Source organism: Hyperoodon ampullatus, assembly GCF_949752795.1.
Source record: "Hyperoodon ampullatus genome assembly, chromosome: 8".
Classification (NCBI taxonomy): Eukaryota; Metazoa; Chordata; class Mammalia; order Artiodactyla; family Ziphiidae; genus Hyperoodon; species Hyperoodon ampullatus.
In genome coordinates, this window is record NC_136921.1 from 46,989,919 (window position 1) to 47,007,766 (window position 17,848).

General features: G+C 33.0%; 1 protein-coding gene across 1 annotated transcript in view; it reads right to left on the reverse strand.

Annotated features, from left to right (window-relative positions):
• GULP1 (GULP PTB domain containing engulfment adaptor 1) overlaps window positions 1-17,848 on the reverse strand; it is a gene marked incomplete at its 3' end in the record, with an annotated part of 194,025 nt that overhangs the window by 34,335 nt on the left and 141,842 nt on the right. Inside the window, exons 6-7 of the mRNA XM_079710188.1 lie at window positions 14,085-14,183; window positions 7,496-7,633 (exon numbers count right to left, since the gene is read on the reverse strand). Coding sequence (XP_079566314.1) covers window positions 7,496-7,633; window positions 14,085-14,183 — 237 coding nt within the window. The remainder of the gene's footprint in view (window positions 1-7,495; window positions 7,634-14,084; window positions 14,184-17,848) is intronic.

Consider the following 17,848-nt stretch of genomic DNA (forward strand, 5'->3'; position numbering starts at 1 on the left):
TGGCTTTAACATCTATGACTATGGGTGTCAATTTGTCTTTTTCTTCCTGTAATTGTTAGATTTTCTCCTTCATTTCTTAAAAATCAGTATTATTAAATGAAACACAGTGGTCCTTTAATCATCGTGGGCTTTATCTCAATGTCTGGTAATATTCCTTGTCTTGGAGTCACCTTTTTGATATGAGTATAGCCACACCAACTTTCTCACACTTATTGCTTGCATGGCATATGTTTATTCAATCTTTTTGTTTTTTACCTATATTTGTCTTTATATTTAAAGTGTGTGTTTTCTAGAGACCAAACAGTTGGACGTTTTAAAATTTCTGCCTGATAATCTCAGCCTTTGATTGGTATATTTTTACATTTATTGTTCTTTATTTTCTATTTGGTCCACCTGCTTTTATGTTGCTGTTCTTTTCCTGCCTTCTTTAAATTTCATTAAAAAAATTATTTTCCATTTTATTTTCTCTATAGGCTTTTAGCTATACGCATTTGAATTACTTTTAGTGGATTGCTCTAGTGAATACAATATGCATCCTTAAGTTACAAGAGTCCACTTAGAGTTAATATGGTATCATTTCATATAAATAATAACAACCTTGAAATAGTGTAAGTCTATTAAGTCCAATAGTATACATCCTTTGTGCTATTATTGTCATTTGTTAACATCATGATACAAGGCTACAATTTTTGCTTTAACCAGTTCTGTTTTAATGAATGGACATTTAGTCACAATTTTTCCAGTGCTTTTTTTCTTTATCCTTTTTTGCACATTTGAATTTCCTTTTTGTGTCATTTCCCTTTGGGGTAAAGAACTTCCTTTAGCATACCTTGAAGCACAGTTCTGCTAGTAATAAATCACTCCAGTTTCATTTATCTCAAAATATTTTGACTTAAATTTTGAGTCTTCAATGGGTGAAATTTTCATGTTTACTTATTACTACTACCTTCTTTTCCTTTAATTCCCTGGATATATGTATAACCCATGTTAAAGTCTTTGACCATTACAGATAAATTTAAAGTTTCCTTTAGCTCTTTCATTTTAATCTTGGTACCCTCTAGTCTTCATGGAGGTAACAACTATAAGTTGTTTATCATTCTGGAGGTTATGGGTTTTGCATATATTTACATATATGTATATGTTTACATATGCTCTAAGGGTATAATAATACTAAAATTTGATTATGGGAGCAACCTGTAAGTCTAAAATTCCTCATTATACATTAAATTCAGTTATATCAGTTATATTCATTTTACCAATAATAATATTAAATATTAATCATATTAACTTTGCAAAAAACACAATGTTCTATATTAGAACATAATTATTTATTGCCATAAACATGTAATGTAAGCTATTAAAATTCATCTAAAATCATATCCACAAATCTATGACAGAAATGACATACTCTAATGGTTTTTCACTGGCTGTTTAGAACAAAAACATTTTGGTTATATATATGAGTCAGATAGCAAAAAAAAAAAAAAAAAAAAAAAATCCCCAATCCTACTAAGTTAAAGAGGTTTCCTTCTTTTCCTATTTTTCTGAGATTTTTTTAACCATGAATAGGGATTGATTATTTTCAAATATTTTTTAAAACATTGATAGGATCATATACTTTGCTTCTTTAGCCTGTTAATATGGTTAATTATATTGTTGGATTTTTTTATGTTGAATAAAACTTACATCCCAGGAACAAACTCTACTTGGTTTTGGTGTATAATTCTTTTATATATTGCTGAATTATATTTAATATTGTGTTAGAAATTTTTGCATCTATATTCCTGAGGGATATTGGATGGAGTTTCCTTTTTATGCACTATCTTTACTCGGTTTTGGTGTCTGGAAAATAAATTTCATAAAATGAATTTGGGGAATTCTCTCACCTCTTCTATTTTCTGGAATAGCTTGTGTCAAACAATGTTAACTCCTCTTTAAACATTTTATGGATTCTTCCACTGAAACTATCTAGGACTGGAGATTTCTCTTTTAATAAGTGTGAAATTATAAATTCAATTTCCTTTATAGTTACAGGGCTATTCAAATTATCTAATATTGGGTGGTATGCGGTAGTTGATTATAACACCCTCTTATTATATTTTGATACCTGGAGGGTCTTCAGTGAAATCCCTGTTTCTTGCCAGATATTGGTAACTTGTGTCTTTTTTTTTTCTTTTACTTTGCCAATCTTAACTGAAATTTTGTTACTTTTATGATCTTTTTAAAAAAAGCTCTTTGTTTCATTGATTTTCTCTATTGTTTTTGTTTTCAAATTCATTAATTTTCTTCTCTTACCTTTCTTATTTTCTTCCTTTTGCCTACTTTAATTTGATAAGTGCTTGAGCTGGGAGCTTAGATTATTAATTTGAAACTTTCTGCTTTCAAATATTTTAACTTAGTTGTTAAAATTTCTCTCTCAAAACTGTTTTAGCTGAATCACATAAATGCTGATATGTTCTATTTCATTTCTATATAGTTCACACATTTAAAGTTTTTCTTCTTAAAGATTCCTCTTTAATATATGGAATGTTTACAAATGTGATGTCCTTTTTGATATATGGAAAAACAAAACTTCCAAGTTTTTGAAGACTTTCCTGTTATCTTTCTGTTATTAATTTTTAGGTCGATTTCTTTGTTGTCAGAGAACCCATGCTTTATAATTTCAACTCTTTTAAACTTTTGAGATTTGTTTTGTAGCCCAGGATATGGTCTATTTTGGTACATGTTCCTTTGGCACTGGAAAACAATATGCATTCTGTTGTTATTGAATGAAGTTCTCTTTTGTTGTTAATTAGATTCCATTGGTTGATGATGTCGTTGAGTTCTATATTCTTGATGATTACCTGTCTAGTTGTTCTATTAATTTTAAGAAAAGTGGTGGTGAAGACTCCAACTATAATTGTATATTTGTCTATTTACCCTATATTTCTTTTCAGTTCTATCAGTTTTTGTTTCATTTATTTTGCAGCTCTGTGATATGATCATGTAAATTTAGGATTGCTATTCTTCTTGGTGGTATGACCCTTTTATCATTAAATAACGTCCTTCTTTGTCTCTGATAATTTTCTTTAAAGTGTACTTTATCTGATATTAATACCCTTACTTGTGCTTTCTTGGAACAATTTTTGCATGATACATCTTTTTTCATTATTTTATTTTTAACCTTCTTATATCACCTGTATCATTATACTTGCAGCAAGTTTCTTGAAGACAACATATATCTGGGTTTTTTAAAATCTACTCTAGCAATCTCTTTTAATTAGTATACTTAGACCATTTACATTTAATGTAATTTTTGATATGTTAGAGGTTAAATTTCCATTTAATTTTTTCTTTTCTGTTATTTCTATTTTTTCTCTTTCTGTTTTCTTTTCACTGATTTTCTATGGGTTTTTTAAACATTTTTATAATAAAATTTTGATTTACCCATAGTATTTAAAAATGTATCCCATTTAATAACTTTTTTTAGTGGTTGCTCTGGAATTCACATTATATTTATACAACTTATCACAGTCTACTAGTGTTGTCATTTTTCCAGTTCAAGAGAAGTATAGAAACCTTACTTCCCTTTACATCCCTTCAACTTTCCCTGTTTATAATATAATTGCCTTACATATTTTCTATATATTCATTTAGAATCATATCAGAAAGTATTTTTTGCTTCTACTGTCAATCATAATTTAGAAAACTAAAGATTTACCCATATGCTTGCTTATCCTGTTCTTTTTTCCTTCCTCATGTTCCAAGCTGCCTTCTTTTATTGTTTAGAGAACTTCCTTTAGCCATTCACTTAGGGTAGATCTGGGAGTGAAAAATAATCTTAGTTTCCCTTCATTTGATAATTTTTTGATTTCTCTTTAATTTCTGAAGTATATGTTTTTTTCTGGATATAAAATTCTGGTTTGACAGCACTTTTTTTTTTTTTTTTTTTTTTGCACTCAAAATATACTGCGCTACTTCCTTCTCACCTTCATGGTTTCTAATAAGGAATACACTGTCGTTTGATTTGATGTTTCTGCTATAGGTAAGGACTAGTTTGTCTCTTGCTGCTTTCAAGGTTTTTCTGTCTTTAGTTTTCAGAAGTTTGATTATGTATGATGTGACTTGGTGTGGAATTTGTTGGGTTTATCCTGTTTGGAATTCATTCAATTTCTTGAATCTATAGGTTTATGTCTTTTGCCAAATTTGGGAAGTTTGCAACTATTATTTCTTCATGTGTTTTTTTCAAGGCTACCTTTTTTTCTCTCTCTTTCCAGGACTCTGATGACACATGAATGTTAGATATTTTGTTATAGTCCCACAGGTCCCTGAAGTTCTGTTTTGTTTTTTGCTTTTGTATTGTTTTGTGTGTATGCCTGTGTGCACGTGTGTGTGCATACATATGTGTCACAGTTTGGGAGTAAGATAGCTTATTATCTCTGTGTTGTTCAGATTGGGCATTTTCTATCTTTTGATCTTCTAGGTTGCTGATTCTTTCTTCTGTCCTCTCCCTTCTGAGCCCATATATTGCGTTTTTTATTTGGCTATCATATTTTTCAGTTCTAATATTCTCAGTTGGGTTTTCTTTATATCTTCAATTTCTTTGCTTTGATTTTCTATTTCTTTGATAATAGTTTCTACTTTTTGTTTCAAGTGTGATTGTAATGGTTTATTTTATTACTTTTATGTTGGCTGTTTTAAAAATTTTGTCTGATAAGTAATATCTCTCTCATCTCAGTGTTGAGATCTATTCGTCATCTTTTTTCATTTAGTTTATTTTCCAATTCTTGATATGATGAGTGATTTTCAATTGAATCCTGGATATTTTAGATATTATGTTATGAGAGGCCGGACACTATTTAAACTTTGTGTTTGGGTGGCTCTCTCTGACACAGTTCCAGTCGGGGAATGGGAATGGGAGAGCACTGCCTCATTACTGCCTGGTGGGGATAGAAGCTTAGCTTCCTTACTTGGCCTCTCTTCATTACTGCTTAGCAGGGCTGGGTACTCTAGCTCCCCACATTACCCTAATTGTCACCATGGAGGGAGATTCATTAACATAACATGTTAACAAAGTAGTGAACTCCAGTCTCATGGCATGCTAAGAGGGGCTTCATCTATCTTTCAAACTCTCAACAATTTCATGGAAATACTGAAAGGATAAAATATAATGAATATATAAGACAAGGCCCCTGGAACAGGTCACAGTTTGGGAGTAAGATAGCATGACTGGACAAATGTTACAATGGCAATTCAAGATATTAAATTTCAATCCTGATTCTGTTATCTCCTAGCTTTGTAACTTTGGGAAAGTCACTCAACTTCTCAAGCTTTGGTTTCTTAAAATAAGAGGAAGAGTTGTGTTAATTGGGCCATAATTTATTTTCCTGTTTTAATTTTCAATAACTAGGAAATGAGAATTAGAGAGGATGGCATTTCAAAATTCTGCATACATATAAAATCAATTTTATGAATATAGACATTGTTATAATTAGAGCAAATAAAACTTTGGGGTGAAAATGATATAATGAAACTGACGAAACATGTCCTCTTTAAGCTAATGAAAGTGACGCCAACTTATAGTTGGAGAGATATCTTGGATCCTTGCTTTTCAAAGCTCAGACTTCCATCTACCTGCAGCAGAATCATTGGTGGACTTGTTAAATGTAGATTTCCTGAGCTCCAGCACGAATCAACATGAACTTATTTTTTGTAGTGGGAACCAATGAGCTGTATTGTAAAGGGTCCTCCATTATGCACACTAATGGTTGTGAGCCACTGATGTAGGCTTCAAGAAAATATTTTCAACCTTCAAGAAAAAAGAAAGCTAATATGGTATATCCAGAGAGGAATAATGGGTCAAGGAACTGAAATTCTGGAAATCAGTTACAAACAATTATGATCAGGGAGTAAGAGTTTATACTTTGAAAACAATAAAAGTACATGGGAATTCTAGCAAGCTTATATTTTAAATAATCATGTAATAAATTTGGAGATCAAAGAAAGATAAAACATGTGACATAAGGTTATAAGAAGACTAGTATTTATAATGGACTTGGGTTATGAATATTTCAAAGGACCTCAAGGAAGTTTATTCCTATGTGTAAGACAAGAAAGAAGGGCAACTGAATTTACTGTTTGTCATAAGTGGTAAAACGTTATAATATCTTACACATAGAAGATGTTCAATAAGTATCAACCTTAATCTTCTCAATCACAGAGAAAACATCTGCAAGCAATCATGGTTAAGAAGCATTTGGGACATTAAATATAATGCATTCATTTGATAGGATACATTACAAAAACAACTTTTTAATTTCATATAAAATGCCATATTGTTCACATAACATTGTCTTATATGGATAAGCATATTTTTCTGATGAGATGTTTCATAATATTCATCAAATTCTCAAAACATATTATGATGCCGAGTAGCTTAGCACATTAGTTTGCCTGTTTAAAGAACTACAGTTTAAAAGGTACAGATAATAACTTGCTCTACCTTTTGTAAATTCGTCCACATAGTCTTTTCTTTAAGGAAAAAATTCATTGAGCATCTATTGTTCACCTGATGCAGGAGTTACATGGACAAATAAAAGTATTTGTTTTTAAGAAGCTCATGTACTGAAACCAGAGAAATAAATTATATCATAGTGATAATATTAGTCCCTGCTATTTTTGACAGTATGAAAAATGAGCAAATAAATAAATTAAGTTTCTTTCTGTCTAAGGCAATCATGTTGTTGAGGTTAGATGTTCTTCCTCAATTAAAGCTATCAAAGGCTACAATGTGTGCTTGGAATTCACATCTTATGTTTTATAACAGGACCTCAGACTAGGTTATGATTAGCATTAGCTTATGCTTGTAGTCAAGACATGGGGTTTTCCTTAAGATTCCAGATGATTAAAGAACTGCTAGTGAACTTAACTTTGGAATTCTCTAATTGTTCTTACTTGCTAAGAACTTTAGATTACATTCACAAGCTCATACACAGGCACACACACACGCCCATGCAATTCTACCACCTTTCATTATATTAAGTTTTCTGAATAATGAAAATCAAGAACCAGATTTTCAAAGTATTGGAGACTTTTTTGAGAAGCCATACACATTTCATTTCCTGGAGTTTAAAATATTTATTTTCATCAGATCCATCACATTCCAGAAAAAAAAAAATCATACATTGGTCACAATTACTCTTTTGCATTATATGCATATTACTAAATTGTATTGGAGTTTAAAATTTCAAATAAATCAAGTGATTATAAGACAAATGTATAACATAAGCATGACATTCTAAGAAAAGAAATTTGCATGAAAACTTGTGCCCATGAACATGAGAATTTAGTTAAGGATGAAATCCTGAAGCATATTCTCATGACAGGATGAATCTATTAGTGTAGTTAAGTATTTGCAGACCGTATTCATTTCCAAATACTTTACTAATGTCAGAAACAAGATAATTCCTGGCTTGTAGAGCAGAACAAACCACCCTAAAACATCTGGCATACTTACACACTTTTCACTGTCAAATACATAGCACAAATGTTTATTTGACTCAGAATCTTTGCATATGAAAGTGAATATCCTCTTGTCAGTTTTATCATCTGCACAAAATGATATTCTGTGAAGCTGGCAATTGTGTTGAACTTCCTGTGAACACAGATGAAAATAAACGTAGTTGAAGAGATTTTTTTCATTTTCTGATATACCAGCTGTGCTAATAACATACAACTTATGAAACATCATCTGTCATACCTTGATTTTATAATTACATACACCTCAAATTTAAACAAATACGTAATAAGATAAACCTCCTGACTCAGGATTAAACTAAGATAGTCATTTCAATAGCACTTAGAAAAACACAAGGGAAAAGAGGATCAGAGGTTTATGGGCTTCCTGAGCTACAGGGGATTCAGAGACCATTACTTTATTTTTTATTTTTTATTTTTTTTTGCTTTTACGCGGGCCCCTCACTGTTGTGGCCTCTCCCGTTGGGGAGCACAGGCTCCGGACGCACAGGCTCAGTGGCCATGGCTCACGGGCCCAGACGCTCCGCGGCATGTGGGATCTTCCCGGATTGGGGCACGAACCCGTGTCCCCTGCATCGGCAGGCGGACTCTCAACCACTGCGCCACCAGGGAAGCCCGACCATTACTTTAAATTGTGCAATTTTAGTTAGGAGGATATTGAGGTCTAGAGAGATTAACATGCTTCCACAAGGTTACAGAATTAGCAGAACACTTTTTAACCAGAATACTTTTCATTTTATCTTACTGCTACTAACATTACAGTTTAAAACATAACTTCATTTGTACACAATTTCATATGAAACATACTACATACTACATGTCTTCATGGTAACTCATACACTCTTGAAACTCTTCTGTCTAAGGAAATCATCCTTACAACTTCTGTAATGTCTTCCATTGGAGCAATGAATGAAGATCTACACATCCAGCTTCTAAATTGCTGAATCAACCTTGTTAATCAGTAGAAAGATAAATACTGCATATATATATATATATATATATATATATATATATATATATATACATACATACATACACATCATATACTGCAACTATAGCATCTGTCACTACATCCTTCCAAGTTCAGGGTTTGACGCGCCAGCTTGCTGAGATTTTCTCTATCACTCTGATTCACATTACTGCCCTTCAGACCGAAAATGAGTACATATAACAAGTTAAACAAATGAATGCTAAGAGAATTTGTCTACAGCCTGCATTCTTGACTGCATACAAAACAAATGGTAAGTCATCAAAAGTTGTTTGCAAGCATGAAAATTAAAATGAGGCTGTATACTGTATGATTGTAAACAACTTACTAAGACTTCTGATGAAGTCATCTTTCCTCTCTTGTGGTTAGTGCTGAGATGGACACTGACCACGTTTGTCTGAGACTATCCTTCTCCTACACTTTGCCTGATTGACCAGTCTTTTTCTCACTGGCATATCTTTGTTTTATTATTAATACAGTCAAACGATGGCCTTCAGCTGTACTGTAGCTCCCAAATACTGACAGCAGGTCTACACCAGTTTACTAACTGTATAATCATGTTAAACATAAAAAGGACATATCATTGCTATACAATATAGAAAAAGAATTCATTTTTTTCCATTTATAGGAGAAATTACAAGTATTTAACATAAAAACACATCATTTACACAGCTGGTGGTGAAACCTATGCAGTCCCTCATTCACTCACCAACCAATGTGATCACAGAAAGCCTTTGGTTATGACAGTTGGGAATCATCTTAAGTTCTGTTTAGACTGGCAAGAGATATCTTTCTACAAAAGAAGACCAGGGTGCTGAAACTTATAATTTTATTACTTTTGTGAATTTTTGTTGTTGTGATACATCTTTATGATATAGTACTGATTTCTGGTGAGACAGGATAAAGAGGCTCAGGAATACAATTAAGCACAGTGAGAACACAATTATCCTTTAACACTGATGATATATTATTCGAGTTGGAACAAAACATAAGTAAATCCCCAATTCACCTATACCACCTTTTTCCAGCAATGCAAAATCTCCATTTGGAGGACAAGTGTGAAAAGCAAAAGGGGAAAAAACACAGGAAGAAGGATATTGGAGTCAACTGAGATTGCTTTTCACTTCCATTTTCATCCATCCAAATGGTATAGAAAAATGGTCTATTTTCTATCAAGTCCGTTTGGTTAAGAATAAATTTTTAAATATATAAATATATTTACTATATAAATGTATAGCAAACATATGTATGTTTTACTATAAATAAATTTATCTTAGGACCATCATATTTAATTATTTTTTCCTAAATTACAGCTTATACCCAAAATAAAATATATGATAGATTTTTTTCTGATTCACTCACATCTCCTCAAATAGTGGTTTCTAAATGCATATCTGTGAACAGGCTGTATCAGAGTAACCTGGGGAGGTTTTCTTTGTTTTCTTGTTTTTTATATTATAGATATTAAGTCTTGTTCTGTACATTCTGAATCTGAAAGGCCTGGGTGGTCTCCAGCAAGCAGCATTCTCAGGAGGCTCCTAGGGTCACTAATGCCCAGAAGAGCTGGTAATCCCTTTTTTAGATTACCTATATGTTTTTATGGATTCAAAGGATTAATCTCCTAAATTTATAAGCAGCTCATACAGTACAATAACAAAAAAAACAAACAACCCAATCCAAAAATGGGCAGAACTCCTAAATAGACATTTCTCCAAAGAAGATATACAGACTGCCAACAAACACATGAAAGAATGCTCAACATTATTAATCATTAGAGAAATGCAAATCAAAACTACAATGAGATATCGTCTCACACCAGTCAGAATGGCCATCATCAAAAAATCTAGAAACAATAAATGCTGGAGAGGGTGTGGAAAAAAGGGAACACTCTTGCACTGCTGGTGGGAATGTGAATTGGTACAGCCACTATGGAGAACAGCATGGAGGTTCCTTAAAAAACTACAAATAGAACTACCATATGACCCAGCAATCCCACTACTGGGCATATACCCTGAGAAAACCATAATTCAAAAAGAGTCATGTACCAAAATGTTCATTGCAGGTCTATTTACAATAGCCCAGAGATGGAAACAACCTAAGTGTCCATCATCGGATGAATGGATAAAGAAGATGTGGCACATATATACAATGGAATATTATTCAGCCATAAAAAGGAAGGAAATTGAGCTATTTGTAATGAGGTGGATGGACCTAGAGTCTGTCATACAGAGTGAAGTAAGTCAGAAAGAGAAAGACAAATACTGTATGCTAACACATATATATGGAATTTAAGAAAAAAAAATGTCATGAAGAACCTAGGGGTAAGACAGGAATAAAGACAGATCTACTAGAGAATGGACTTGAGGACATGAGGAGGGGGAAGGGGAAGCTGTGACAAAGCGAGAGAGTGGCATGGACACATATACACTACCAAACATAAAATAGATAGCTAGTGGGAAGCAGCCGCATAGCACACGGAGATCAGCTAGGTGCTTTGTGACCACCTAGAGGGGTGGGATAGGGAGGGTGGGAGGGCGGGAGACTCAAGAGGAAAGAGATATGGGAACATATGTATATGTATAACTGATTGACTTTGTTATAAAACAGAAATTAACACACCATTGTAAAGCAATTATACTCCAATAAAGATGTAAAAAATAAAAATAAAAAGTTAATTGAAACAACAGGTAAAAAAAAAAGGTATATTCTATAATCGGTAAAGAGTCAGACACCCTATATTCACATGTGATATATGAGTAAAGGGTCAGTTGCTGTCTATCCAAATGTAACATAATAGAATTTATAAGACATTTCAAAGATTTTAAAACTCCAAGATCACTCTTCAAGTCTGACAAGGATGAAAACAGAGATGCTTCTTTCTGGTTAAAAGTTTGGAAAACTTACTTTTTTGGGAAAAAAATTAAATTGGGTCTCTTTAAAATTAGCTATTAGATATAGGAAATTGAGACTTTGGGACAGGGAAGAAAAGTATTGGTGTTATTGGTTTGGATAAGAAATACCATGAACAAAAGGCAGTTGGCTAATCACACTGAGTTGAATCCCAACTCACTGATGTTTTGTAAGTGGGGTTAGGTTGGGAAAGGCATAGAGATTTGACAGTAAAAGTTAAGGGAACATAATGATACGGTTGACAGGTTGAAAACAGGAAACTCATTATTATGGGAGTATTATTATGTGGGCTCCAGAATCACAAACCAGTAACATTTGCTATATATGCATTTCCAATGATCTGCTTCTCTGTGTCTTTTTAAATACACACACACACACACACACACACACACACACACACACCACATACTAAGTCAGTGTTAGTCATCTTGCAGTATCCTTAAGTCTCTATATTTTGTGATTTGTAAAGATATGCCATTATTAAGCTGTTGATTCTAAACACTAATGACGCTCTCTTTATATACTGCATTTAATCATATTTAGATTTTCTAAATACTTAAATTTTGTATTAATTAATGAAAAATTTGAAGCATTCTAAATGTTCAATAATAGGAGAATGGTTTAGTAGATTATAATTTATAGATTATGGTATTGGTGAAATTTTTATAGCTTAGGATATATTATGGGTAGACTTGAATCAAAATGGACAAGAACACATGTAGATGATACATAAAGTGTATTATCAGCCTTACATATTTCAAGGTGTGCTTTGACAAGTCCTAAAATTCATGTAAAAAACTGAATTAATTACACACACATACATTCCAAAAGGGATCTATATGGTTTAGAAGAAATAAACAGGATCATGGCCTACAAATGACTTGTGCTACCTGGACATTTGCCACTATATATCCACTTAGTTTAAAAAAGGAAATACAGTACTAGGATTGTTTTTCTTTTTAATTGCATGTAAGACTACACTTTGGTTGCTACATTTTTGACTACATTGTCACTTCATAACTTACTGCTTCCTTAGCCTATTGTTCTTTTGTAACTACCATTTGCCTAATGAGTTAATCTCAGCCATAATTTCAACTGCCTTGTTTCCCAGCAAACCATATATATACACATGAGCTTGAATAGACCAGACCTCCCACTACCCTTTCATCACTTCTTTTGTCTGCTTTCAGCCACCTCAGCAATAGTTACTTTGGGATAACCATAGCAAAAGTGGTCTCCAATTCCTTGTTTTTATTTAATATTGAGTGTGGATAAAGGAGGAAATTAGAACAGTTGAAGGAGGTCTTAGATTCATGGCTTGAGAGCTTTGAAAGAATGCAATTGTTCTTTATTTTGGAATTGAACAATAACTGTGGGTGCATCCATGCCATTGTCCAGTTGTCCTCAAACATATTATAAATGCAAAATTTCCATGGCAATTCTGATTCTGTAGGCTAACATAGTATATGGGACTTATTTTTGCAAATGTCTCAGTTATTTTTGATGCAATTTAGGTGAAAACAATTACATCCACAATAAGTACATATTAATAAATGCGAATCTAGAATAGATTATATTTTCCAATTTTTTTCCATTGGATCTGTAGGGGGGAAAGCTCTTAAATACAAGAACCTTAAGTTTACACTGTGTTATGGGCTGAATTATGTCCCCCCCCAAATTTATATGTTGAAGCCTTAACTCCCCGTACCTTAGAATGTGACTGTATTTGGAGATAAGGCTTGAAAGAGGTGATTAAGTTAAAATAAGGTCATTAGAGTCAACCCTCATCCAATCTGACTGGTGTCCTTAGAAGAGGAAATAAGACATACAAAGGGACAGGACAGACAACCATGTGAAGAGGCAGCAAGAAGGCAGCCATTTGCAAGCCAAGGAGAGAAGACTCGGAGGAAACCAAGCCTGCTGCTATCAGCTTAATCTCAGATTTCCAGCCTCCAGAACTGTGAGAAATAAATTTCTATTGTTTGAGCCACCAGGACTGTGGTATTTTATTTTATTTTATTTTTTTATTTTAATTTTTTTTTGCGGTACGTGGGCCTCTCACTGTTGTGGCCTCTCCCGTTGCGGAGCACAGGCTCCGGACGCGCAGGCTCAGCGGCCATGGCTCACGGGCCCAGCCGCTCTGCGGCATGTGGGATCTTCCCGGACGGGGGCACGAACCCGTGTCCCCTGCCTCGGCAGGCGGACTCTCAACCGCTGCGCCACCAGGGAAGCCCAGGACTGTGGTATTTTATTATGGCAGCCTTAGTAAACTAATACACACTGATTATGTCTACAGGCAATAACGGTCGGTCCAGGACATTTTAGTAAACAACATACAGCTTTTGTCTTCTTTCATACTCAGTGAACCACACTTACATGCATCTCATTCAAGCGTATGAAGAAAAATTCCTAAATACAAGACCCAATACCGTTGAATACACTTTTAATATAAATTTTGATATCCCAAACATAGGCTGCAGAACAAACCACTCAGAAAGCAATTCCAAATGTTGTTCTTTCCCCTATAAATCCTATAGAGTTTTAAATTGTAGTTAACTGAGAACTCAACAGTTTCAACTAGTAAAACATTTTAAAATACTCATTAAAATAGGAGTGTAATTGCAATTAATTCAAGAGTAGAGTGCTTCCGATGTTTAAAAATGAGCCTTACCTTTGTTTTGGGTTCTAGAATTTTTACTCCATAAATTGATATTTGCAACTCAACTTTAGGAATTTTCTGGCCTTCAGATTTCTTGATATGTCTTGCAAACTACAAATGAAAATTTATTCACAAAACTGTAACTCTGTTTCTATAGAAAATGAACACATATATTTGGAGCTCATATTCAGTGTTGAAATTTCATTAAATAAATTATTGCCCATTATAAAGTATTTTTATAAACTCCACACGGCCCCCAAATATTTAGAAATCAAACTGAAGCTAAGGATTGAAGTAATTATCCCAGATAAAACACTCAGAACTAGACTCAGTCTAGAAGTATTTAAATGTCCTGGCTTTATCTGGCAATGCTATTCTCTCCCTACTTTCCTTCTCTCCTCCCTAGCCCCCACCACCTTTCTTTTCAAGAAATAGAAGAGAACTATTGAAAAAAATTGTATTTACTACCTCTTGTAGGGGTTCAAGAAGTTATTTCCTAGTATAACATTTTGTTAGCATATGGATCACCCTAACTTGATTCAAAACAGAGTATCTGTAAGGCAAGATGGAGTTTCAGTCCTCTTTTGTGTGTCATATATATATGTATTGTGTATTTCTTTCTAATGTGAATACACATGGTATAGTTCAGTCCCAGAGCAGAGAGTGTTTAAAGGCCTCTTTCTCTTTTCATGATTTTGCACTGCCATGGAGAACAATATAATTCATGCATATAAGAATGCCTTGAAATGTCTGCCTTGATATCCAGGGAGGGGGTTACAGGGGAAGGGTTCCATTTGCTTTATTTCATTTTGGGTGGTATAATTTTTTAGTTTGCTATCTGTCCTGTTCTATAAATACAGGCAGCTTTTTTCTCGGTATTCAGCAGTCTTACATTCTGCACATAAATGTGACTAATTCATGCCAGAGAATTTTCTTTTTTGTCTTTAAGAAACTTGTTTTGCTTCAGTGCAGACCTTTAAAAATTATCCCAGCTCTCTCCCAAAGAAAGTGGATTAATTTGTTTCTCTTCCCTTTATAATCTTCTTCCTGTATTGGTATAATCAAAGCAATTTGGGGGTTTTCACATATGGAGGCTGACAAAATAAATCAGCTGCTTTCCATCTATGTGAACACGTCTGAACAAAGCCAGTCCCATCGCTGGCCACAGAAGCAGTCTAAGCTGGCTTCCTGGGTGCTGCTCTTTTCCAGAAACAGACAATGAGCAATGGCTCTTGAAGCCTTTTCCACATCTGGACACAGCCATTCCTGTGACCTCTTTTAGTTCCCAAAAAGTCCGTCACAAAACAACCACTAATATTAAACTTATCTGTTATGTCTTTTCTGCCAGAAAAAAAAAGGAAAAAATGAACAAGGGGAGGAAGTAGTGGCTACAAGTAGAATAAACAAAGAGGGGAGCAAGGAGGGAGAGAGGGAGAGAGGGGAAACAAGAGAACGAGACAAAGAAAAAGAAAAATAAACATAAAATATCGGATCTATGGCTTGTGAAACCTTTTCTTCTGCTTCATATCAAGATGAAATAATTGTGCTCCAAGAAGATTCAGAGATCATCCAATCCCATCCTCCCATTTCAAAGATGAGAAAAGTAAGTCTCAGAGAAGTCAGTTACCTTGGTCATAAAATGAATCTGTAGCAATCAGGCCTAGAACCTAATTTAGCTATCTACTAATAACTCTTTTCTTTTGTCCAGCACATTTTCTGAATTAGAAAAAAAAAAAAAAAACTTCCAGTTCTATTTTCATGTTTATCAAGGTTGATACTGGTTATTGGCTTTGACTGTTGCACAAATGTTGCAAAACATTTAAGCCTAAGGTTATATTTGTTCAATCTATAATATTTTAAACAAAGTTTAATATTCTCATTACTGCTTGGTATTTTTTTTTTTTTTTAGTTTAAGATGACTGTATTCTATCTACAGTTTGCATGATTTCTCTAGGTCTCTTTTCCTACTTGTAGACCTCTCAACTGTGTTCCACAATACATCTAATTTACATTTTGAAGACACATTCATGCTCACATTGTATTCTTTTCTCTCCCTATTTACTACTTGAATGTTAATGCTTGAAAAGTCTTTCTGCAATTTTTTTCCCATTTTTGCTTCAGTAAGTTTATTTCTTGGTCATCTAGATAGAGTGATCTACCAGTAAAACTTGAATATAATAATCCAATAAGAATATTCAAAGGGGGTAAAGCCTAAGAATTCTGGAGGATATCTGGATACAACAAATGAATAAACAAAAACAGGCCTTTATCACCACAAAATGATGGGGAAGGATAAAGTATTACTTGAAATAAATAAAGTACTTAGTTAAATATATGACACTTGTAAGTAGAACAGCTAAAGAAATTTTAAAGGGAGCACTACTGAGTTTCAATATCATCATCACACAAATTCTATGCATTTCTCAAAGGACTTAAAAAGTGAAATCTAACTATATTATTAATGGAATATACATTAGGCAATAAAAGTTAATGAATTAATTCAAATTCTTTTTGTGGTTCTTATAAATTGTTGATTTAATTAAAAATTTTCCTGATAACTCTTACAGGGATACCAGCTATGTTTGTATGTTTACAATTAAAATAATCTTTAAGTATTTCATTAATTAAATAACTGGTTATGAAGACAAAAACAGAGTGTTATGCTACCCAGAGAGAGTGAGGTCAAGTGGAGAAACTGCTGGGCCTAGATTTAACAGAACTTTTCAGTAATTTCCAAGGCCACATAGCTTGAGGTAGCTTCATGTAACTTTGTTAGCTCTGCTGGAGTGAGGGGTCTGTCCTCTAAAATTGGGGTCCAGGAATGCTGCTGCCTGGTTATCTCCCAGAGAAATCAAGAAGTTTTGGATCTACATACCAATATTCATACACATGTAAATATCACAAGCAGATTGTTTATGAAATATATTGAGCCATCTGACATTTGTACTGATTGTACTAAAACTAAATAAATCCCTATTAAAAATAAAATTCCTTACAATAACAATGATATTAAATATATAGAAGTCAAAAGGGTTTTTTAATTATCACTTTTTGAAAAATTTGGAATTTTCTTAAATTGTAGACTAAAACATGATTAAGAGATAGAAATTGTTGAACATGATTGAGAAATAGAAAATATGCTGTTTTGATATAGAATTTCTGAAAGTAAACACTTACAAAAATTATAATGTTTAAGAAAATTTTATGAACTATAAATTCTCCACAAAATGACAGAAAAATAGTGCCCAATAAAATAAAACAAAGTTTTAAAATTTTTCTTGAAAAATAATTAGGCATCATTAAACACAGAAGCATAAAAAAATACACTATTGAAAATCTTTTAAGTTTTCTATCTTGTATTAGTCATAAATTTTGAATTCTTCTTTAATGTCAGAAGCCAATATATTAATATTGCAAACTTTTGAAAAATTATTAAATAGAAATGAAATGTTACCTTATGTGGCAAATAAAATATAATACTGAAATATAGTGGATAAAAAAGTAATCAGAATACATATGTTTAAGAAAAGTAAGCAGGAAATTAAAATGGGGGGTTTGTACACAAAACAGGGTTAATAAGCAAATTTCTTTTTTTTTTCTTTTTTTTTTTTTTTTTAGTAGAGCCATAGCACCATCTTCTGGTCATCTCTACATGACAACAGAATTAAACAGGAGCCAGGGTCTAAGTTTTTAAAATAAATATAAATATTCTTGTATACTCTTGAGTTGTAGCATCTGCCCTTTGATACAAAGAAACAAACCAAAAAAATTAGAAG